The sequence below is a fragment of the Schistosoma mansoni genome, chromosome 7 (genome assembly GCF_000237925.1).
Source record: "Schistosoma mansoni strain Puerto Rico chromosome 7, complete genome".
In the NCBI taxonomy this organism is placed as follows: Eukaryota; Metazoa; Platyhelminthes; class Trematoda; order Strigeidida; family Schistosomatidae; genus Schistosoma; species Schistosoma mansoni.
Window position 1 is genome coordinate 9,407,769 of NC_031501.1, and position 26,850 is coordinate 9,434,618.

Genomic DNA, 26,850 nt, shown 5'->3' on the forward strand with positions numbered 1-26,850 from the left:
TTGTGTACTGGAGTACAATGCTCTATCAGGACTTATTTTGTTCAAGCGGATAGACGTTCCAATAAAGTTTGCATGCATATCAATTGAGCAAGACAGTCATGCTTAGTAACAAACCCCTTTATCTATACACATACATACAGATTAACATACGGATTCAATCTTACCATATGGCATAATAATATCAGATAATGGACTAAGATCTCGATATGAATTATCATGTTCATATTGATGTAAAGCATGATGATATGGATAGAATGTTGATTGTAAAGAATAATCATATTCAGGAATATGACACCGAGGAGGTGGAGTCGGTGGAAGTGTTGTTTTCAATTCGAGATCCATGTATGGAAATGGTAAATGCATCGGTGAAACTGTAAAATAAGTTTTTTTTTTATTATTTACATGTTTAAACTTGTATTGAGAAGTGATCAATCAGTATTAACTAAAGGGAAGCAAACCGATTACACTAGAATAGTATTCACTTTAAGTATTCTGGAACTATAACTGATCAGTTTCGACCAAGTGTAATCACATGTAATTCAAGAGACGCTTGAACATACATTGTATATCATATGGTGAGTAATACTAGACAGTAAATCAATACGTAACAGTTTGTGTCTTTGAAGCGTAGTCTTTGAAAAGGTGTGATGCATTGGTTGTTAATGGTTTGATGTCGCTGAACTTGTCAGGTCAGTGATGATCGGATTGAGTAAGTTGAATATCATTGAATATCAGTCCTGTCCAACTAAAGGTATGCCTTGCTGACATATGTTAAACAGTTGAAAACTCAGGTCAACAGTATTTCCTCTCGAGCAGTTATCTGACATTTATGATGTTCTGATTGTGAAGATTTGTAAATCCAGGACTTTGACTGACATATAGATCATGTGATGAATAAATTAAATGTACACCTGACTGATCAGTAGATAGTGAACAATGTCATATGTCCATGGAATCGTGAACTCATTAGTGTTAGACTACCATTGGAAACCTGAGAGACTCTTCGGAAGTGCGTATCCATGGTCACGCAGGGGGTAGTTGGACTCAGTACCTTTGGTCTTGTGCGCGAACACTTAACCACTAGAACAATGACCTGGGGTCCAATGGTGTTAATGTTTAAGTTCAATCAATACACGAAATTGCGCGATTATCTTCCATTATCTTCAGAAGGTAACTGTCTCTCCCAAAGCTAGTCAGTAGAGATTAGGCGTTCGCGCGCGAGACCGAATATTCCATTCCCTTTTACAGTATCGTGCGTACGCACTGACGAGGAGTCCCATATTAGTACGAAACAGCAGTCCAGTGCTTCCAGGTTTTCAATGGTCGTCTAACATCAATCAATTAACGACATCGGATTCCCGCAACCTTGTATTGATAATGTCATGTTTGTATAGTTCTTATTGCTCATTGAATTCTATCGAGTTAGTTACAATATATGCCATTAGTCTAAGTAATTAGATGTCACATGTATTAGCCTTTGGTTAGGATTCCAGATTCGGCCTACTGATAAGTGACTTCTAACACGATACGTAGGTTGTAGGAGTTTTTGATCATTGGCTTAAACCACTTATCCTAAAGTAAGATTATTGTTAATAGTGTAGTTAGGAATAGAAAGGAAATTCATTCTGATCAAATGTAAAATCAGTGATTTTTTTGAGATAAACTATTATAAACGTCTATAGTTTTGTTCAGTATTAGCATCGAAGCTTTTACGTTCCATGTTATGTAGAATATGGTCTTGAGACCGCTACAGATGAGGACAAAACAGCTACGTATTACTCCTCATTATAGTATTTGATTCCCCTATATCATAGTAAATATTAATCCATGATGAAAAACCAACTCCTAGGATTATAGATGATCAATTGAATAGATTGTGTGAATTGAGGTGGACATTTACACCGTTGGATGCCGGCTCAGCGGTCCATTGGTTAAGGGCTTTGGCGCGAGACTGGTAGGTCCTGGGTTCGAGTCCTGCGAGTGCGAGATCGTTGATGCGCACTGCTGAGGAGTCCCATAATAGGATAAAACGTCCGTCTAGTGCTTCCAGGTTTTCCATGGTGGTCTAGCTTCAATTGACTCATGATTTCAACTATGAATTGAGGTGATCAATTAACGAAGCACGGCACTACAAGTTGTATGATGAAATGCTAGCTGCCTTGAATAGGTTCAACGTTCATGATCCATCTTTATTGAATTATTAATCAGTGAATTATGTCATTTCCTTATAATTAGGACTGTTGCCCACACCACTGGCTATATTAATGTAATATCATCTCCTATTCTCAAGACTACGATTCCTAAAATTTATTTTATCCTGCGTCGACGAACTGTAGGATTCTATAAACACAAGAAGACATGAAACATCAAGGTGGCTGAAGAGTCTATCTTCCGAAAACTTTTAGATATATAATAATAATAATGTTACCTGGTATAGTGGGACCAGTGAAAGCTTGACTAGATCCATCAACTACATGACCAGAACGTTGTTGTTGTCCAACAATACGTAATGGAATATCACTTGCATCTTGTAATCCCATCTCAGAATCAGAGTAGATTCTTCGATTTTCCGGTTTTCTAGATAATCTTTGTTCTAAAATAGCTAATAGAGCTGAATCTTCATCTAGAGGGTTGTAAAACAAAGATAAGTATCATTAAGTAAACGTTTACATTATTAGTTACTTAGGCAAGTGGAGAAAAATCAAAGAGTGAAAGTTACATACTAGTTCGTACACGTTATTAATGTAATGTACGATCCCCCCCCAACTTGTGCTTCCTTGGACATTGTAATCAATATCGACAAGCGTTGTCATAATCTGATACATAATCATTGAGCTATTCAGTTAGTACCTGACCTCTAAGAAAACTAAGATACCTTCTATAGACTTACTTACTTACGCCTGTTACCCCTCGTGGAGTAGCATAGACCACCCACCAGCATTCTCCATCCAACCCTGTCCTGGACAAACCTTTCCAGTTCCTTCCAGTTGTTATTCATTCTTTTCATATCTGCTTCTATTTCCCGGCGTAATATGTTCTTTGACCTTCCTCTTTTCCGCTTCCCTTCAGGATTCCAAGTTAGTGCTTGCCTCGTGATGCAGTTTGGTGATTTCCTCAATGTATGTCCTATCCACTTCCAACGTCTTTCCTGATGTCCTCTTGAGCTGAAAGCTGGTTTGTCCTCTCCCATAAAACTTTGTTGCTGATAGTATCAGGCAAGTGAATGTTGAGTATTTCGTGTAGACAACTGTGTATAAATACTTGTACCTTCTTGACGATAGATGTAGTAGTTCTCCACGTTTCAGCTCCATACAGTAAGACTGTCTTGACGTTCGTTTTGAATATTCTCACTTTGAATTTAGTTGACAGTTGTTCTGAGTTGCATATGTTCTTCAATTGTAGGAATGCTGTCCTTGCTTTGCCAATCCTCGCCTTTACATTTGCATCAGATCCTCCTTGCTTGTCAATGATGCTTCCCAGGTACGTGAATGTTTCCACCTCTTCCAGATTTTTGCCATCAAGTGTGATCGGGTCGGTGTCCTCCGTGTTGTATTTATAGACTAACCCATGATTAAAATGAATACCAACTAGAGTTACTTCTCATTCCCTTTATTATCTTAAAGAGAGTAAAAACGAAGATTGATACAGAATAATATGGATTCATTTGTAAACATGATGAATAGTCGTTTGAATTCTGATCCTGGTAGAGGTATGATATCAAAATGGTGGCAAATTATGTCTATGGTTTCAAGAAATGGTATTTTTGTAAACAATCATGTCACATCAAAGGAAACTATATCCTATTCACTTCCGACATCTTTTCCTGATTTCCTCTTCATCTGTAAGTTGATTTATCCTTTCCCACAAAAGGCTGTTGCTGATAGTATCCGGTCAGCGAATTTTGAGTATTTTGCGTAGACAACTGTTTATAATTACTTGTACCTTCTTGATGATGGTTGTAGTGGTTCTCCACGTTTCAGCTCCATACAATAGGACTGTCTTGACGTTCGAATTGAAGATTCTCACTTTGAAATGAGTTGACAGTAGTTTTGAGTTCCACATTTTCTTCAACTGTACGAATGCTGCCCTTGATTTGACAATACTAGCCTTTACGTCTGCATCAGATCCTCGTTGTTGATCGATGATGCTTCCCAGGTACGTGAAACTTTTTACCTCTCCCAGAGTTAATCCATCAAGTATGATTGGCTTGGCGTCCTCCGTGTTGTATTTGAGTATCTTTTACCTTTGTGTACGTTGAGGCCTACTGATGAAGAGTCTTTCGCTACACTGACTGTCTTCACCTATATTTGTTCGAGTATGTGCGATAGAAGGGTAAAGTCGTACTTGATTAAAATACAAAGATTCCAATGTATGATTGGCCAATAGACTCTCATTGATAAGATTAGATTCACAATGGTAAAATACTTATATTTTGACTGATATCTTTGGTAAGATGTCAAATTAACACATCTATACGTGTATTTTCCATTGTATGGGGTGGTTCAATATACTTGAAGAAGTCAAGTACCTGTCCCCCTTATATTTATTATACACGAAACCTGTGCTATCTAAGATCAATATTACTATATTCAATTAAATCACAATATCGTGTAATCAGTAGTATCATATGCTATCCTTGAGAAATTAATATTATTATTATTAATCACTTTATTCAATATTACATCTTCGGTACAATATAGAATTCTCAGCACAAAGTATTTCAACAAGTTCCTTATTCTTATTTCTTGATCAATCCTGACGACGTATCGAAGTCTTGTAGTGATACTGAGCAATCGTCTTATAGATCATTCAACTAGGATTGTTGAATTATGATTACACCACAATTAGGATACATGTTTAGACTTAGTAGGAATCGAAGACAGTAAACCTTGCTAATTAGTGATCAGTAGTTAGATGCCAGCAGTTCAGGAATCGACATCTGAATAGTGTGTATTCTTTTCAATGTATACTTCCAGCAACCACAATGTACCTGATTGAATTCTTTTGTAACTTGTACAGTTGTAAACGTTTCATAGAATCACCTGAATGGCTTATGTGATAAGTGGACATAATGATGTGTCGAAACAAACATGAAAAACAGATTGTTGAAATTGTTGAAATATCTAGATGACAGAAACAGATAACCCAGCTATTCAAGTAAGTCACCAGTTGCAACTCTCAACCTAGATGAGTTTCAATAGACGACTGAAGGTGAAAGTTAACTTAACAATAAAAATGCTTATTCCTATAAAAAAAGGATCAACTTATCTGTACTTAAAAATTAATGTGATGAGCGATGGTTTAGTACTTAAAACGATCAATGTTGATTCATAAAGTCTCAGTGTCGAATCTAAAACAAGCTATTTAGGTTTAAACAATTGTATAGTATATCATGAGTCAGTCAGTCAGCTACAACGTAGGACCAGGCACACATATTCATCGGTCCAAGTTACCATACCTCATTAGCACAACAAAATGAACACCGGATTCATAGAAGTAGTTAATTTAGTGGTGATAGTAAATAAAAGAGGCCCAGCACAGAGTGGGTTGGAGAATGCTGGTCGACAGTCTGTGCTCCATTGGGAGTAATAGGCGTAAGTAAGTAAGTAAGTAAGTAATAAACAAAAGAAAGGTTACATATAAGGACATAGTACAGATATGAAGTTATTTTAATCCCATAGTTTAAAGGAAAACAAAGAGTGTATACACCTACAACATTGTGATCCATTCTGAGCCATGTCACCCAGAGTCTTCAACCATTGGTTACGATAATCATGCGGACCCAAACCAAGTAGTCTGTATATACCAATATAGCTCAGACTAGAAGAGTATATCATGATCTCTTACATTCAAACTATGCTTTCATGTTAAAGTACACAGTACTGTATCTAGTAACGAATTATTAATAATGATAATAACAATAATTTTTCAACTAGTGTAAATTATAAACTTACCAAGATCTGATCCGTAAGCATCACCGTACGGATAATGACCACCACTGCCAAGTGGTACTCTCGCTGTATCGGCTAGAAATATTTTTCAAGTAAAAAAGATCATATGAGTTCTTGTCTACTTAAAACTAGTCAATGAAGTCAGTCATTTATGAGATGACAGAAATGTTCATCAATTTGATATATAATACTTCGAATCAGCATAGTAACAAGATATTAACAAGACAACGCTTTCATCATTAACGGCGAGAATATTAACTTAATTAACATTTTGCATTAGTTCAATACATGTCATCCTTCCATAGAGTCCAAGTTCGGAAACAAAGTAGGTCATTCTATTTCATTTCTTTATAGGAATTTGACAGGGAGAAGTGATGAATCCTCGAAAAAAGTTATTTACAGAAAACAAATATGAAACTGTAAACTGAAAAAACTGTGTAATTGGATTGCACTAAGTAGAAAGAGGAATCTTATGAACTCTTTTATGTTACCAAATGCATATTGAATCCACTCCCTTCATATAAATGATTAGTTCAGAAGAGGTTTTTTGGAGATTTCAGTATTTTTCAACCAAGTCTGTTGTGAGATAACAACTCACTGAAGACAATTGGTGAACGGTTGCTCAAACTTTGTGGATTGGTTGAAGTTAGACATTAACACCGTTAGATGCCGGCTCAGTAGTCTATTGGTTAAACACTCTGGGGCGAGACTGGTAGGTCCTGGGTTCGAATCTCTCGAGGAGAGGTCGTGGAGCGCACTGCTGAGGAGTCCCACAATAGGACGAAACGGCCGTCCAGTGCTTCCAGGTTTTCCATGGTGGTCTAGCTTCAATGGACTCATGATTTCAACTATTAAAAATGATTAGTTATCGCACTGATGTACAGTGAAAGGATGTAAGATGTACGTTATCACTGAGCATGAAGAAGCAGACATTTAGCTTACTAACTATTAAATGTATGATTTCCTTTCCTGCTATTTATCGCTACTTTGAATTCACTGAAAATGGCTGCATGTAATTATGTGGAATAGAGTAGTATCTGACGTTTATTCTAAATCTTTGTTTGTTATCATGAATCGAGCATCGTTTATTTTATTTATTATTTAAACACATGAATATTGGTACAAGGGGGCACCAGATATATATGCGCCACACAAATCTCATTTGATTTGTGTGAGGGCTGCCCAGGTTCCCGAACTGAAGCAGGTAGTTTTCTTAAAGGGACACACCCGAAGCCTTTGATCTAAAGATCTGATACACAAGACAGTGGAGCATCGTGAGGAGATGCATTCCCATGGTAGCCGGTGACCAACGATTGATTCATACGCCATTTGTTCGTTCAGGATACTGGAGTCCATGTACACCATTGGTTTGGAATCAGGGTTTTCCAACTCCCCTAGGTGGACTTTCTGTGTCCACCAACCCGGTTGAAGCTCCTGCCAGAAATTCGCTTTTCGTCCTCTCAATTCGGTAAACAACACCCTTTGTGTGAGAAGGCAGTGAGTAGAACTTGCCTGGCAGAGGCTATATACGCGTGGCCGTGTGAGAGCATTTGGAGAGGGAGAGCGGATTCTCCCCGCTTTCGGCCGTACCAGGGCATTCGCGGGCAATCGAGCATCGAATATAACATGATCCAGTTTGTGTGTGGCGCGTAAACTCTATCACTAGAATTATTATTGTAGTATATATAGTATCTCATAGAAGAGAGAAATATACATTAATTCCTTCGGTATAAAAACACAAATCATAACTGACCTGACCCAGATCGACCAATTGCATATAAAGGTCTATTACGACCTCTAAGACGTGCATCTTCACTGGTTGATATACGTTTAGTAACTCGACGATAACTTTCCAAAGGTGTTAATCCAGAAGTACCAATAGCACTGCCACTAACACCACCAGTAGTAGGACGTCCAAATTGTTCTAATTTTGAAAGACCAGCTCGTCGATTACGAATATTTTTCAATTCTTCAAATAATTTTCGTTCTTGTTCATTCAATAAAGAACGTGTTCTTTGTAAATCAATTCTTCGTCTTTGTTCAGCTTGCCAAGATGGATCATTCAATAAATCAGTTTGTCCAATATCACTAATTAATCCTAAAATGTTCAGTGTAAAACAAGCGGAAAAGACCTAAAGGAGATCCTCATGGTCTTAGAGTGAAATTCAGAATGAGATGATGATTAATCTTGTGTTATATAGTGTGCGATTCCAATATGGATACACTAGGTCCCATCACATGGACACAACCGGCTATTCGAGTAAGGAGATACTTCACTTTTTGTTAACCGAATTGCGATTGATAAGGCATCAGTAGCGTGCCTGGGAAATCCAAACATTTTGTTCACTAATAACATGTGTTTAAAAGGTTTCCGATATCTGATTGACTCAATATATCAATCAACTAGTAGCAAGATGAAATCAATCTGTATATATTCGATTTATTAGAAGCTTTAGTTACACCCAGTAACTACCGTTTTACGATTTACTACTCTTCATTTGTTGTCAGTCTATTACTTACAATCTGCCCTAGTCACAATGACTCTTGATTTGTTTATGTATAGTTGTTATTTTTCATCTTATGATACAATGTGGTCCAGTTTCTTTGTATATAAACAATGCCTGTTTGAAATAGAGGGAAAGTAGCGGCTGTTTGTTACTCCTGGACTGAAGTCAGGGGCATAGAAAGAAGCTTGTGAATAGTGGACCAATAGGGATCTTGTTGACGGTTCAGGGTTGTAAGTGTTGGTAGAGGGTGTAATTAATAACATATGGGACTCAAAACAATCGTCAACCAACACCAAGATACGAATTTTCAATACAAATGTCAAGACAGTTCTACTGTATGGGGCGGAAACCTGGAGAACAACAAAGGCCACCATCCAGAAGATACAGGTGTTTATTAACAGTTGTCTACGCAAGATACTTCGGATCCGTTGGCCAGACACTATCAGCAACAAACTACTATGGGAGAGAACAAACTAGAATTCAGTGAAAGAAGAAATCAGGAAGAAGCGCTGAAAGTGGATAGGACACACATTGAAGAAATCACCCAACTGCGTCACAAGACAAGCCTTCACATGAAACCCTGAAGGTCAAAGGAAAAGAGGAAGACCAAAGAACACACTACGCCGAGAAATGGAGACAGACATGAGAAGAATGAACAAAAGTTGGATAGAATAAGAAAAGAAGTCCCAGGACAGAGTGGGTTGGAGAATGCTGGTCGGTGGCATATGCTCCATTGGGAGTAACAGGCGTGAGTAAGTAAGTAAGTAAGTAAGGGTGTAATTGATCAAGTCAGAGATATTAGGCTTTAAATCTCGAGCCTAACTACTTGTGAATGCATGTTATTTAAATAAAATAGCGGTTTCTGGAGAATGATAACGAAAGAATAAGATATTTAAAAACAATATTGAAACTTCCAGCTACATCATCTGAGCTCACTGATGAATAAACAACGAATATCGAGCTGACTAAAATCCAGAAATCCGTAATTTAGTGACACAATGAGGATACAATCCCATCATTTGGTTAGACTGCAGGTTACATTCTTCAAACGCACATTAAGTGGTATCCATTTAAGCTCATATTAAAGTAGACTGTGATTAAGCATGTGCAATACACATCTCAAGGTTACTTATCATTTCCATAACTTCAAAAATGTTCAAGTGCACTTTTTAAACACTATCAATCATGCTACTTACCGAGATTTGATGGACCAACTAATCTATTTTGTGACGAAAGATAAGATGGTTCCATAGCAGATGGAATCTGAAAATTCTGTAACAACGGTTGTTGTTGCTGGGGAAACATTGGCGGTCTTAAATTTGAAAGAAGTAAATTGGAATTTGGCATTAAATTAGGATTATGAAATAATGTTGGAGGCGGAGCACCAGTTAATGATGGTGGTGCAGTCAGTGATTCTCCAGTGTTATAAGCAATTGATGTAGGAAGTAAAGCTCGTGCAAGATTATTGAAAGCAGATGATGTAGATAGACCAGAAAGACTAAGTGTTGTTAAGGGTTGCATAGCTGGAGCAGCCTATTCATAGAAATAAAATGAACATTTGTTAAAGCACTTTAAATGAAATCACATTTCATACTGAACCTGTAAATCATGTAGGAGGAATCATTTAATCTACGGTTAATTCATTCAACTAATATTATCCATGTTCACGTCCAACGAGTAAATTGTAAACGTGACTGATCCCATGTCAGTATTTAAAATGATCAAGGCTAATTATGCGTGCAACTACTCTGTTGAGATGCTAACAAAAATGATCTTATGACTTAGAAACTTAAACTTCTATCTGGATCCTTTTGATAGTCATAAATAATGTTGGTATTCAAGGTCCTTCAATGGAAGTCCTTCTTAGCGCAGATCGAATGCTATCGATGAAGTTGCAATATGGCCACTAGTTTAGATGGCTCAACATTGCGTGCACTATGTTGAAATAAGATGGTGGTTTGAGGTGATCAACGGGAAACCCTGGACCCGGCTTTAATGCTACTTGGCAACTGTCAGCAACCAACGACCATCTCATCTCAACATAGTATACGCAATGTCGAGCCACCTAGACTAGTCGCCACATTGCAACTTGATCGATAGCATTTGATATTCACTAAGAAGGACTTGACACACATAACATTGATCACCACCCAGTAATCAATCAATTTTGATTACATCTCAGTCCTACAGGAGGTCGATCGCGAACCGGATAACTCAGTGATAACGTCTCTGACTGTGAAGCTGGGTGACACGGGATCAAATGCATCAGGGAGCACCAGTTTCTTCAATATTACGGATACACCTTGCTATCGAGTGCCAAGTTGTATGAAACCCGGATTAAGGGTTTCCTGTTGACCTTCTCCAACCACCAACTTACTAACCTATCAGGAAACATTTCCTAGTTACATAATAATTAACAATACAGTAGAATAACGGTTATAATATACAAAATAATTCCTTACAGGTTCTACTTACAACCTTCAAGGAACTTGAAGTTAAGATTTAGAGTTGGGAGTGAGAGTGAGAGGACATTATGTAACTATACAAACACCCTTGCTTATGCATTGAATCATATCAATAGTACATATTTCTTGTGATCTAGCTTAAGTACTACGTCATACTTACTGTTTAATTGTATAATAGGCACTTTATTCGGTCAATTCAAGCATTTTAGTAACTGTATATATCACCAAATTTTACTGCGTTAATCATACTATACAAGCTATCTAGCACTAAACTTTTAATTCCGCACTAAAATATATAAGGTGCTAACTTATTCATGTCATTTTCATAGTTGAAATCATGAGTCAATTAGAAGCTAGACCACCATTGAAAACCTGGAAGCACTGGACGGCCGTTTCGTCCTATTATGGGACTCCTCAGCAGTGCGCATCCATTTTGCAAATTAACTGTCCACTACATGGTTCTCATATTTTAATGAGATATTCTGTAATGTTATGCTAAACTACGATTGTCCCCATCCATGTTCTCATTCACTGCAATATTACCTAAACTGTTAGGAGCTGACGAGAACCTAGTGAAATAAAACGAATCCATACTATCCTACATTAATCTTTAATTGTGCTCTCTTCAAATGAATCAAGACATTTGTATGTATAAGAAAAAAATCCACTTATATATCAATACTGATTATGTAACTTACCTGTGGATACATAGTCACACTAGGAATGATTGATGGTTGTGTCTGAGGTATCTGTAATTGTTGTTGTTGTTGTTGTTGCTGTTGCTGCTGTTGTTGTTGTAAAATTATACGTTGTAAACTTGCAACCAATGAATTAGGAATATTAGCTGATGGACGTTGAACAGTTGCATAAAGACTACTGTCTATGGGTTGACCTTAAGTATGGAAAATATATGTATATATATTATAGACAAATAGGTATATATATATACTCTAAGTAATAAATATATCATCTTAATTGATCGGTACTAAATACGACGAATTCCTGGAAGTAGCTTTCCTGTTAGTCGATACTGTTCACCACCATGAAGATGATCAGTACTTCTAAGTGTTGTAGATACACATGTTCTAATGACTTGAAAACAAATCTGAAACTAATATCGGAAGTTTCTTATCAACTGCTTTTGACTAATTGCCATCAATCAAAACACCATAATATAGTAAATGAATAAGACTCGTGAAAATATTATAGATTTGTAAGGAGGGATGATGGTGGTTAAAGGTGGATTCCAAGATGTGAATTTCGTCCTATTTGGGACTCATCAACTGGATCCTTTGGCATCCAAAAGTTGATGTTTGTGGCTGAAGGCAAACTTAACAAGATGCACATATGTCAATAAGAAACTGATCTATTGAATTCCCAAACATTCATGGGAAGATTCCAATAAACAATACAAAAATGAAATATAGATTTGATTGATTGAATTCACCTAAGAGTAACAATTAAACAACATAACAATCATCGCTTTCACTAAATGATGATTTTATATCAGATATACGACATATTTCTAGGTTTGTTAATTTTAGATTTCAGCCAGACACTATCAGCAACATTCTAGTATAGGAGACAACAAACCAGATTCCAGCGGAAGAGGAAATCAGGAAGAAGCGTTGGAAGAAGATAGGATACACATAGAGGAAATCGCCCAACTGCGTCACAAGACAAGCCTTCACATGAAACCCTGAAGGTCAAAGGAAAAGAGGAAGACCAAAGAACACATTACGCCGAGAAATGGAGACAGACATGAGAAGAATGAACAAAATTTGGATAGAACTAGAAAAGAAGTTACAGGACAGAGTGGCTTGGAGAATGCTGGTCGGCGGCGTAAGTAAGTAAGTAATTTCAAATCTCAACTGGAGGAAACCAAGAGTTTTATCATATTTATTCAATTAACATTCATTTCTCATCAATACAATGAGTCGATTCGTTTACTTATTGGGCTGACCTTATTTGAACAACTGTTGAAAAGTACTTGATAGTTGTTCTGTTCCAGTATAGAAACTCTTAGCGGTGTAACTTCATATTTGAAAATATACGAACACATAATCATAAATTGTCCAAGCCCGAAACAGCTACCTGATATTTTTTAGTTTTCATTAATTGCCCACCTCACAGATACGTTCCAAGTAAAACCGGTATCACAAAAATGTGCCTACTCCCGCCTTTCCTCTTTATTCTGAAGATTGATTGGATAATGAAAACGTCCACATCTTAGGTGGTGCACGGAATACAGTGAACAGCATGAGTGTAACAACACGATTTGGACTTTGCAGATGACCTGAACCTTCTGACCTATACACAGCTATAAATGCAAATGAAGTCAGATAGAGTGGCAGCGGATTCTGCAGCAGTGTGTCACAACATTAACAAGGTACAAAGCAAGATCATGAAATACAACTCAGCAAGCACCAAAGTACACTTGGTGAAGAAGTCCTACAAGATGTGGAAGCTTTACATACCTGATCAACATCACTAATAAACAGGAAGAATCTGACGCATATATAAAGGTATGGATTGGCAAATCGAAAGTAGCTCTCCTATAATTAAAGAAGATCTGGAACTCAAAACAACTGTCAGCAAAATATCAAAGTCATAATTTTCAATACAGGCGTCAAGATAATTTTATTGTACGATGCTGTGACTTGAAGGAATACCACATATATCATCAAAAAGGTACAAGTATTTATGAACAATTGTTTACACAAGATACCCAATGTTCGTTGACTGGATACCATCTGGGACAATCTACTGTGGAACAGAACAAGGCAGCTTCCAGCCGAGGAAGATATTAGGAAAAGATTCTGCAGGTGTAAATCATCAAACTGAATCACGAGGCAAACCCCAACTCACAAGCATCAAGGCAAAAAGAGAATAGATAAACCGAATGAAACATTTTACAAGCAATTGAAGACAAACATCAAAATAGAATGAATAGTAACAATTAGACAAAATGAGTTGAGGACAGAGTAGTCTGAAGAGACTGCTGGTCGGTGTCCTCTGCCCTATCAAAATTAACAAACCATAAATTAAGCTAATAGTTATCTTACATCAATTTGTTATGGAATCCATAAACAATACCAATGGTCTTTACACACACACACACAGACACCCCTATTATCACTAATAAACAAAAAAAATGCATTAATCATGAGGTTATAAGATTACGTAATCTTTATTACCAGCTGTATAATCCAAAGTTTGTTGTTGTTGTTGCTGTTGGGGATGGAGCTGTTGACGTTGTTGTTGTTGTAAGAGTTGTTGATGCTGTTGAAGTAATTGTTGATATAAATTTTGTAATTGTACCAAATTTGATCGATTCATTGAGATTTGCCCACTTGATGATTGATTAGGAGTAAGTTGAGTTTGTTGTTGTGATGGTTGTTGATATTGTGATGTATCAGTGTACATGTTTGTTGTATAATTGTTATTTTGTGGAACTTTTACTCGTGGACTTAGCAATGCTTGTTGATATAAAGGTATTTGATTTGTTGTATGTGAAGCATCTTGTACATTTATCCATTGACTGGAACTTTGTGGACTACGTCCACGTATTACTGGATGACTTAATGGATCAGATGTTTGTCGCATTAAGTTCAATCGATTGGGTTTGGATGAATCTGTGAAATAAAGATGATACATAGTTTACCCAAAAATTCATAATGAATTTCAATTATTGACACAATGAGAAAACTTCAATGATTGGCATATGTGCATACTGTGCGTATTGCCTTGATATAGCCTAAATTCACAAGCATGGTAAGTAAAGATGGATAGTGGCTAGCAGTGGAATCCAGTTTGACGCGCGTTTCGTCTTATTTGGGACTCGTCAGCTGGATGTACCTGCATCCCAGACTTGTTGATGTTCACTCTGGGACTCGAACCCAGTACCTTTCGCTTCAAACGCTATCGCGTTATCCACTCGGTCACTGAGTCCTGATAGCCACTTGCTTGTGCAATGGGGTGAAGTTGAAATTTACTAAGTACTGTTTGTTTGGATCTTCCCATTGATGTTTTTACGTAATTGTTACATAATTGACCAGTAACATTCTTGGAAACTGATCCACGTCTCCAAGTTCGCAATAAAACTAGTTGAATATTATCAAAGGCGGTGTAAATCCCGGTTAATATATTGATATGTGAAGGAGCATGATCATGATTGGTTGTTTGCTTAGTCGGACTAGTAGACAATCTGACAGGTACTAGATGAGTTATATATTCTCCTATTCTTATTATTATTGTGATTCTTAGCGGTTTTTAGCGTGGAAATATACCTACTTTCTAGTCAGGCTAGCCACGTGTTCTTGATGTGAGTTGTTCTCAAGTCCTGTAGAATAGACACTGGGAGGTAATCTAGTGCAGATATTCGTCTAAGGCAAAATAGCGTCCCATTCATGTTGATGAGGAAAATAGAGCGTTATAACACATATAGTCATCTATTCAATTCTGATATAGTTTCGTAAATGAATACTTACTTACTTACGCCTGTTACCCCTCGTAGAGGAGCATAGGCCGCCCACCAGCATTCTCCGCCCAACTCTGTCCTGGGCAATCTTTTCCAGTTCTTTCCAGTTGTTATTCATCTTTTTCATATCTGCTTATTCCTTCAATTCCCAAGGCAGAGTTTAAATGGTCTGAATTATTTTTTCTGGTTAGCGTTCTTTTAGCGAGTTAGTTTTTCTATAAGATGGGGTCGCTTACCCCATGCACAACCCTCCTCCTTTTACCCGGGCTTGGGACCAGCAGTAACTCTAAAAGAGCTGCAGGCGGAGTTCGTAAGTGAGCACTTTCTGATATAACAGCTATTCACTGCTTCCTGTATGTTAACAACATCTCCAATTAGTGTTGATCTATCATAATAACAGTTTAAATGAAGCAAGAAACCAGCACGTCAGTGCACTGGTGGTATCGCTAATTGAAATTCGCTCATGACGGCAGTAGAATTTCGAAAAATTTGGCGCTTTAAAGTCATTATGCCAAACTTTATATTTTACAGATTTCTTTATTTCAATGAAGGATCATCCAGTCAGGGTTTTTTCATCTCTAATCGATTGTTTATAAACTGGATTTCATTCTTAAACGACAATTTACACAAGAAAAGTGGGTTGTAGTTAGTCATCTCAAAATGTATACTTTGTTTATGTGAATCTATATGTTATTGACTCATGATCTCAACTAATAAAATTACTATAATATCCACCAAAACCCCTTCTGATATTAATCAACATATGCTCACTAGTGACTGGGTTCAAGAGGTATTTCTTAGAGTTCTAGAGAAAAGCAATGACCAGTGGAGTTCCACCGAGTTTGTTGTGAGATAGTAACTCACTGAACACAATGGTGGATGTGTGGCTCAATTTCGTGGATTGGTTGAAGTTAGACAATAACACCATTGGATGGTGGTTCAGTGGTCTAGATCTAGAGGCTAAGCGCTTGCACGCGAGACCGATAGGTCCTGGGTTCAAATCTCGTGAGGCGGGATCGTAGATGCGCACTGCTGAGGAGTCCCACAACAGGATGAAACGGCCTTTCAGTGCTTTCAGGTTTTCCATGATGGTCTAGCTTCTAATTGATTCATGATTTCAACTTTAAATTAATTAACTGTTATCCACATATGCATAGAATACCAGTTTCCATGGTCTTTTATAAAGATGTACGTAGTTTTCTATGGATTCTCCTATATTACTCATGGTTACCATTAAGTATTTAGAGTCAGGATCAAAATTTTAAGGTTATGAATTAAGGATAGTTTTCATTTGCATGTTATGTGCAATCTCAGTCAGTCAGTCAGCTACAACGTAAGATCAGGCACATATATGCATCGGTCCAAGTTGCCGTACCTCACTCATTATCACAACAAGATGAACACTGAATTCATAGAAATAGTTAATTTAGTGGTGGTAATATATTAAAGAAAGATTGTATATAAGGATATAGGACAGGAAGGAAGACAGATATGGAGCAATTTCTAATCTCATGGTTTAAGGGAACATAAAGAGTGTATACACCTACGCCATTGTGATCGATTCTGAACCATGTCACACAGAGTCTCCATTATGTGCAATCTGGATATTTTAAACATCATATGAGCTATAGAAAGATCTTCTTCTCAATCATTTACAGGACATAAGATAAAATGTATTCAGCTTTGAATTTCACTTCGTACCCCTAAAGTAATTTTCATGATTTCAATGGATTCATATCAACACTATACCATTACCATTCAATATTTTATCTATACTTTAAGTTTACCCATTTGACTTTATTGAATCTCATGTAAATATTGTGATTGTATTATCAGAATCACTGTAATATCGGTGAGACTATAATTGATAGATGACTTTTGAGCAACACTAAAATGACCTTGAAATGTCGACTGCACAATGGATAAATGAAGGTAATACACTAATGTTAGGATTTCGGGATTAAGATTTACAGTTGAACGCTATAGTTAGTAATAAGATTGTATGTTTTCATTACGAACTAACACCAACTATAATGCCAAAATATTTTATTATATTTGTTTATTTAAACACATAAATATTGGTACAAGAAAGTACCAGATATATATGCGACACACAAATCTCATTTGGTTTTTGTGAGGACTGTGAGAATGCCCAGGTGCCCAAACTAAACCAGGTGGTTTTCTTAGGGGGCCACACTCAGAGCCTTTGACCTAAAGATCTGATCCACAAAACAGTGGAGCATCGTGAGAAGATGCAGTCCCGTGGTAGTCAGTGACCAACGATTGATTCATACGCCATTTATTCCCTCAGGATACTGGAGCCCATGTGCACTATTGATTTGGAATGAGGGTTTTCCAACTCCCCTCTGTGGACTTTCCGTGTCCACCAACCTGGTTGAAGCGCCGGACATTCGCTTTTTGTTCTCTCAATTTCGTAAAGAACACCTTTGCCACAAGAAGGCAATGATTAGGACTTCCCTGACAGAGGCGATATACGCGTGGCCATGTAAGAGCATTTAGAGAAGGAGAGCTGACTTTCTCCACTCTCGGCCGCACCAGGGCATTTGGGAGTAATGACAAATTGATATTTAGCCAAATGAGTGAATGAATTTTGGGTCGAAATCCAAGACCTGCTATCATAAATCTGATTGGTTCATCCATAAAATTATAGTCTCACATAAATCAACCTTTGTAGTAAAGGGATTCTTGCATATTTTGCGTCTTTTCTCTCAATGTTCAAGTCGCTGTATAGTTCTAGCTTGAGGGTTACGAGATTAGCTTAGGATCCAAGTATAGCGTTCAATCAACAAGACTTATCAAATATATTATTTTCATAGTTGAAATGATGAGTCAATTGAAGCTAGACCATTATGGAAAACCTGGAAGCACTGGACGGCCTTTTCGTCCTATTATGTGACTCCTCAGCAGTGCGCATCCAACATCTGATGTGAGGTAACAACTCACTGAAGACAATTGGTGAACAGTTGCTCAAATTTCGTGGATTGGTTGAAGTTAGACATTAACACCATTGAATGACAGCTCAGTGGTATAGTGATTAAGCGCTCGCGCTCGTACCCGATAGGTTTTGGATTCGAATCTCGCGAGGCGGGATCGTGGATGCGCGCTGCCACTGAAGAGTCCCATGCTAGGACGAAACGGCTGTCCAGTGCTTTCAAGTTTTCCTTGGTGGTCTAGCTTCAATTGTCTCATCATTTTAACTATGAAAATACTGAAATCTGCACAAAACCCTTTCTAAATATATAATTGTAAACCATCTTCACTATAACATACCCTAGATTTCATATTGTAGCTCTCAATTTTTGTTTGCCAGAATTTTCTCTCTATGTATCATTATAATGATCTAATTATCTCTTATATCTGATCTCATGTTTCTATTGTACCTAACCATCTATTATCTTGTCTGTCGATCAAAGACTCAAATCAAGTCATTTTACTTAGTATCTATGATCAAGGGTATGGATAAGAAACTTAACTGTTTTCTTTTTTTTCATTTCATCAATTTTAAAAGGATATAGATGTAAAAAAATGATAATCAAACCTGGAGGGACAAAAGGTGGGGAACAATGAAAGGGGAAAGTAGGGGGAGGGCATAAAATGAAACTCTTTCATCATCTTAATTCTATTTATCTTCTGTATGATTAGAGATAAATAAACAACTAAGTTATGTAATCATCATTGGAAAAAATAAAAAAAAATTGAAAAAATAAAAAAACAAACTTAATTAAATTTCTTTGATTTAAGTAAATACTCCCACTTTGGTTAAGTTTTGATAAGGGAATGAACGAAAACGAGTGGAAATTATGATGAAATCCGTTTTTTTTTTTAATTTTTTCTGGCTTCTGAACGTCATTTTATGGCAACTTCTATAGAAGATTGAATGGTCTATCTAGATGATCATGGGAAAATAATGAATCTTTACTGATGAGATTTTGCGGGTCTACAACACACGCACACACACACACACATGGGGATTTTGTGGTGTGGGCTACTTCTATCGACATAAGTAGTATATATCGTGAGTGAGGAATAGAATATCTGGCAGCAGAAGATTGAGAAGATCGAAAAGAGAATGACAGATATAGAAATCGATTGGTATGGAAATCCAGGAACAATGAAGCCTGAGACAATTATTGAACATTTTGCAAATAGAGTATCGGAATATGGTTTTTGTATTTTATCAAGCAACTTTGTAATTTGTGCTAAATACATAGTCGGTTGTCCTCACCCGTGTTATCATTTACTGCAATTGGGCCTAGGATCTATATTGTTTCATATAGGGGATACCATTGAAAATAAGAGGGTGCTGAAGAGCGTTTTCGTTGAATGTCGTGTGTTGAACAGTTAGGATTAGGGCAAACTTGTACATTATTGAATACTAGCTTAGTGATCTATAGGTTAAGCGTTCGAGCAAAAGATCGAAGTTTCCAGGTTTGATCCCTTGTGATGCGGATGTGATACCACCACTGCTGAAGAGTGCTATACAAGAACAAAACTTCTATTCGGTTCTTTCCGATCTTCAAAGGTGGTCTAGTCAAGATCGCTACTACTATTTCAACAAACAACAGTCCAAACAGTGATAATGGAAAATTTGTAGATTACTAATGATAAGATCTTTGGTTGAAAAGTCTGTGTTCAGATTGGTATAAATTATAGCTAGTATTTTTCAGATTTATCTCATTTGGCTTACTATTGGAAAACAGAGAGCACTGAGAAGTTGTTTCGTCCCCATATGAAACTCCTCAGCAGTGAAACCGATGACCTCACTAGGGATCGAATGTAGAACCTTCTGGTTTCACTGAGAAACGTTGATCAGCGGAATAACCACTATTCACTGGCAGAATTTCATTTCTAGTCAATAAGTGATGATATAACACAACGATTATATAATACCAAAGATTAAAGTTATTTCATTCTCATTCCAAATATTGTCATTTTTCTAGTTCTCAGTGCTAACTAGAGTCTATCTGTCAAGTTACGATGTAATCACTTCATCAGATGATGTGAAATAATTGAAAGCTATGGATAGATACTCAGGATATTCATCTCACAAGTTTATTCAACTCTGTACATAATATTGATTTCGATCATGTTAGGAATCGAGTCAAGTATCACAATTTTTCTCATACACCATGTTAACTTGAAAACGTTTGTTTATCATTCAATGGTCCACATCTTCAACTTCAGTTGTTTTTTACATTCAACTGTCATTCATTGTTGCCACTGGTAATTTTCTCGTCGTGGACACAACTGAACTTTGTCTGTCAAGGTTTATCGAGTATTTTTAATTTCATAATCTTTATCTATTCCAGATTTACTAGATGACAAGAAGTACTAGATAAGTCGCTGATCTTTTGATTCTGGAATGAAGGTTACGTTGATAGGATTTTGAATCTACACATGAACTTGGACTTAAAAAATTATTTATGGGATACTTCAGACGGATTAATAAAGTAGATTGGACAACAAAAATAGCTTGGTTTCTCAATGTTGTTTAATGAGAAAGAGAACAAGGTAAGTGTGATCTGTATGAAAGTTGATTTCTGCCAAATTATAGATCTTTTTACTGAAAATACATTTGAAGGTTTCAAAGTTCTAATCTCCATTACAAAAAAAACAAGCTTGAACTGAGCAAAAATAATCAATGATATTACAAGACAGATATTACTTGAAGAATTTATAGACAGGGGGGATTGTGGATGAGCACTGCTGAAGAGTCCTGTGCTAGAATCAAACAGCCATTCAGTGCTTCCAGGTTTTCAATGATGGTCAAGCTTATATTGACTCATGAATACAACTGTTAAAATTACTACGATCTCTACAAATCCCCATTATCATAAAAAAGAGTCAGTTTGGGACTTGTGTTTTAGATGCCATCCAAAAGTTCCAAGTAGTGTCCAAGTGCGACTGCATATGATATGAAACCCAAGACCATCAGATTCCACTGGAAGCGATTTTGTCGATATCTCATGAAACCCACCTTGAAACTATACGCTTATGAGAAAGCTGTAGTATTGCAGAAGAATCACTCTATAGTATACACTATCTACATGCAATGAACAGAAAAATGTTTCTAGAAGTGATAACTGATGAACTATATCTATACCAGTACCGGGATTTGTGGAGATTGAAGTATTTTCACAGTTGAATTCACAAGTCGATCTAACCTGGACCATCATTAAAACCCTTGAGGCACTAGACGGCCGTTTCGTCCTAGTATGGGACTCTCCAGAAGTGCGCATCCACGTTCCCGCATGAGGGACTCGAATCCAGGAGTTTCGATCTCGCGTGCGAACGTTTACCCTCTAGATCAATGAACCAGGACCCGAAGTTTCCAATTTTTAACTTCAATCAATGTAGTCATGGGTTTGGTATTATTAATTTTGAAAGGTAATTCTCCGAGTTCTGGTAAGAGGCCGTGAACAGTGGAGTTCGAGCACGTCAGGTTTGAACCACTTACCATTAGAGACAGTGGAAAATGGTTACACACTACCGTAGATCAATTGTAGTTGCACATTAACATCTTTCGATGCCGGTTCAATGGTCTAGAGTTTAGGCGTTCGCACGTGAGAGCGAATGACTTGGGTTCGATTTTCGTGTGGAGATAGTGGATGCTCACTACTGAGGAATTCCGTACAAGTACGAAATGGTCTCCTAATGCTTAAATGTTTCCAATGGTGGTCTGGTTTAGATTGACTCGTGAATTCAATTGTGAAAATACTACAATCTCCACATATTCCCTTTACTGGTAATAATTATGTCACTATTTTCAAGATAGATGTTCTGGAGTTCTAGTGAGAAGCCGTAACCAGTGGAGTTCTATTTTTTTCGGATGTCAGACAGTTATTTAACTGATTGAAATACAGATATATCTACATAAAATTGTGAGATGGTGGAGAAGATTTGTAGCTCAGGTGGGTGATTTTGATATAGGTTTGTTCTCTGAGCTGGATGGTTTGGTCGTGGAGCTTTCATTGTCCTTCTGAACGACATTATCAGCACTCGAAGTTTGTGCTAATTATGTCGTTCAGAAGGACAATGAAAGCTCCACAACCAAACCATCCAGCTCGGAGAACAAACCTACATCAAAGACATAAAATTGTCTTTTAAACATAAAGAAATATTTGATGATCATTAGGCTATTTACTTCATTGATTCTTACTCTTTAATTATTTTCTTTTGATTATAAGGAGAACAGTTTTTGATTGGGTTTATTCTTTTGTTCCCAAGTAAACTGATAAATTATATTGTATACATTAGTACACAAATATGCATACACACAAATAAACAAACAAACTTAAAGAAATCAGGAAAAAAACAAACCAAAGATCAAAGGGAAACCGATGTTTACATAAATAAGAGATTTTATATAGTTAATTGAAGCTAGACCACCGTGGAAAACCTGGAAGCACTGGACGACCGTTACGTCCAATTGTGGGACTCCTCGGCAGTACGCATTCACGATCCTGCCTCACGAGATTCAAACCCAAGACTCATCAGTCTCACGTGCAAGCGCTTGACCATTAGACAATTGAGACGGCATCCAACAGATGTTATGTCTAACTTCAATAAATCCACGAAATTGAGCAACCATTCACCAATGTCTTCAGTGAGTTGATTGAAATGTGAGAAATGAAACTATAAACCAATTGAATTCACTTGGCATTGTTTGTTTCAATCTTCCCATTGATGTTTAGGACTGCAATTGATCAGTCTCTTATTGGCATATGTGTATACTGTACGTATTGCCACGATATAGTCTTGATTCACAAGCATTATAAGCAAAGATGGACAGTGGCTAACAGTGAATTGATCAATTTCAGTCCTAAACAACAATGGGAATATTCAAACAAACAATAACAAATGAATTCAAACTTTACCCCATTGCACAAGCTAGTGGCTATCAGGATTCAGTAGGTGAGTGGAAAACGCGATGGCGTTTGAAGCAAACGATACTGGGTTCGAGTCCCGGAGTGAACATCAACTCTGAGATGCATGTATATCCAGCTGACGAGCCCCGAATAGGGCGAAACGCGCGTCAAACTGGATTCCACTGCTATCCACTATCCATCTTCGTTTATAAATCAATTGGAAAGAGATAACAATACGTAACTGGAGTCTTTTCTTTTTTCCCCTCAACCTATCATAAATGATTAAACATTTTATACCCTAGTTTACAAGAACAATGAAATTTAATGTAAGTTATAAAGTTGAATTGTGATGAATAGTGAGATCCATAACGTATGTTTCTACTTAGTTAGGACTCATCACCTCAATATATCTGTTATCTATCAAAGTGTTAATACTTCAAACGTCAACGTTTTACCCAGTAATTTACCAACAATGGAAAAATATATAACTTCATGAGAATAAAATGTATGTACATTTCAGAAGTTAATAGCTAACTGGACTCAGTATGTCAGTGAATGGAATATTGACTGTTTGAAGCAGAAAACAAATACTTAGTTGAGATTTTGGGCTATGGCAGGTACACCTAGCTGATGAATGTTGATTAGGATGAACCTCTCATCCACTACTAAGCAAGATTCAACTTTGGTAAAGATATGTAACTAAATGTCACTATTGAGTGAATCCTTTCACGATACCCATATACTAATTGTAGGCCTTAACCTAAAAAGATTTTAAGATACACACCTATATAAATCAGTTTTAATAATCTATAGAAGGTTAATTCAGTTAGTCAGTTAGTCAGTCACAACGTAGAACTTTGTACGTACGTACATCAGTTCGAGTTGCCATACCACATTAACACAGAGATGCAGTTATTGATTCAAAACCCATAGTGGTAGAAGGTTAATTAAGTTCTAGATATGTCATCCACGTTGAAAATTAAAGCAGTACAGTTAAATCAACTAGATTAAAGAACCCAACATTGACAATGAAAATTATTGAAAGTTTTCTCTGAAAGATGAATATTGATTAATTTTATTTTAACTATTCTTTCAACTGTCGGATTAAATGATTAAAATATTGTTATAACTAGGATGCTTAAGCAAGCCCTCACATGGACTCCTGAGAGGAAACGGGAAAGAGGAAGACCAAAAAACACATTATGCCGAGAAATGGAGACAGACATGAGGGAAATGAACAAAAATTGGATAGAACTAGAAAAGAAGGCCCAGGACAGAGTGCGTTGGAGAACGATAGTCGGCGGCCTATGCTATATTGGGGATAAGGGGCGTAAGTAAGTAAGTAAGTGAGTAAGTAAGTAAGTAAGTAAGGATGATTCCTTTAATCTAAGCTGAACAGATTTTAGTAAAAGGGTTCACGTTTATAGAGTGATAAGTTATTCATATGACAAATAGTAAGCTAAATTTCCAGCTATTAGGAAGCCGATATAGTGAATACCAATTAAGATAATTACATTATATAAAATATTCACTAAAACCCAAGAACTCCTAGATGTTTGAAGTCATCGAGGACTCCTCGAATAAGTTGTTAAAAGCTGACGGTATTTTTAACAAAGATGGATGGTAGCTTAAAGTGGAATCTAGGAAGCGCGTTGGGATTCATTGACTGGATGTATCTACATTCCGAAATTGATGTTCACTCTGCGATTATAACTCAGCACCTGTCATTGCAAGCGCTATTGCGTTATCCACTAAGGAAACGGTACTGCTTTCAATTTCCGGGGTGAATATCAAATCTGGAATTCTGGTACAAACATCTGATGAGTCCCAAATGGGGCGAAACGCACGTTTTAGATTACACTTCTAGCCACCATCGTTTTCCGTTTATAAAGCTTGTGATTTAAGGTCACATCAAGGCAATCTGCACAGGATACACATATGCCAATACGAGACTGATAAATTACAGTCCCAAATGTTAGTGGGAAGATCCAAACAACTAATACAAAAATGAATTGACCGTATTCTATTCGAACAGAACTTTAGAAAAGTTTTACATGGATTCTTGAAAAAGAATGTTGACATGTCATACCATGATTGGATAGTTTTCAATGTTGCTACAAATATAAGTTTTCAAGTGCTCCTGAAATCTCAGGACCACGTAAAATTACAAATACCCTGGTCATTGAAACATAAATTAATCGTCGAAATGAAGCTTCCTTCTTATCTTCAATTTTTGTTTCTTGTTCTAAGTTCAACAGCTAAAGGATTTTGAAGACTAAAGGGAAGATTAAGAAATGGTTTTCCAAACATTCAAGTACACAACGTACAACCAGATCATGGTGGTACCATAAATTCTGAAAGAACCAATCAAATTTATGGTTGAAAGTCTTGAATTTTGGCACGAAATTCATTCATCCATATGGCTAAATAGCATTTTAGCATTATAACTGATGATAGTTCGTGATGAAAACCTTAACTGTAGTTCCTTACCTTGACTTCTTACTTACTGTTAATCGGATTCCTAATTCCTTACACGAATTTATAACTCTCTTTTAACCCTGATAAATCGGTGAGTTTTTTCACGGTCACTTAAGTATGGCTCAAAGATCATCCGTAATTTAATAGTCACAATCTAGAAAGTTGTTTCGTATTAATTTATAACTTTATAGAACTACTAACGGAATACTTACCATGATAAGATTGATCAAACTTCAAACTGTTCCCATCTGTAATGATTTATTTATACAACTAAATAGTCATATTAACTGAAAGCATGAGTCAATTGAAGCTAGACCACCATGGAAAACCTGAAAGCACTGGACGGCCGTTTCGTTCTATTATGGGACTCCTCAATAGTGCGCATCCACGATCTCGCCTCACGAGATTCGAACCGAGGACCTACCAGTTATTCCATTCATTTACATTTAATCATGTCAATTGTTCCACGGTGTTAATGTCTAACTTCAACTAATTCTAATACATATTTGGTTGTAAGTAGCTGATGAGAAACCACGAAATATAATGAATTCATATTATTCTGCATCAATATTTGTTCTGTCTTTATTTAAATTCATAAAGGGAACTAACTGTATATAATACTTTAATTTGATGATATTATCTTTCAATGCAACCACAGAACATTATTAGTTCCTATAATCTTTTATGTATGTAATTTTCATCTACAACTGCTAACCGTTTTTTTTCTTATTTTTAAAGAGATTTTAATTCTAATGTCAAACACTAATTTTGGATTTGTTCTCTGGAAATTACCGTAAGCCAGAAAGACTAGTGAAAAGCAAGGAAGGCAAAGTAATCACCGACAATTTGTTCGATTAGTGATATGACTACGTATATGTCATAGTTTAATGTTAATACGAACAAAAATAATAATCCCACGTTAGATGAAGATATGACATTATTGTAATAATGAGCATATGATGATTATTCGGATCATAACGAAATATGTCGTTGGCGGTTCCATTTTTGATTTGTGTTCGCTCGTTGCGGTCGCCAATTATGTAGTGAGTTCGTACACAGAGGTTGTCGATTCTGGTCGAA

The 26,850-nt window shown here is 36.7% G+C and overlaps 1 protein-coding gene and 1 non-coding gene across 2 annotated transcripts in view; both read right to left on the minus strand.

Moving 5' to 3' along the window:
* Smp_139400 (putative tensin) overlaps positions 1 to 26,850 on the minus strand; it is a gene marked incomplete at both ends in the record, with an annotated part of 109,035 nt that overhangs the window by 36,237 nt on the left and 45,948 nt on the right. Inside the window, 7 exons of the mRNA XM_018798809.1 lie at positions 165 to 371; positions 2,429 to 2,623; positions 5,955 to 6,026; positions 7,705 to 8,049; positions 9,655 to 9,991; positions 11,622 to 11,815; positions 14,121 to 14,558. Of these exons, the coding sequence (XP_018653714.1) occupies positions 165 to 371; positions 2,429 to 2,623; positions 5,955 to 6,026; positions 7,705 to 8,049; positions 9,655 to 9,991; positions 11,622 to 11,815; positions 14,121 to 14,558 (1,788 nt within the window). The remainder of the gene's footprint in view (positions 1 to 164; positions 372 to 2,428; positions 2,624 to 5,954; positions 6,027 to 7,704; positions 8,050 to 9,654; positions 9,992 to 11,621; positions 11,816 to 14,120; positions 14,559 to 26,850) is intronic.
* Smp_tRNA_00220_Gln_TTG.1.1 lies at positions 14,805 to 14,871 on the minus strand. The gene has a single exon. It is a non-coding gene (tRNA).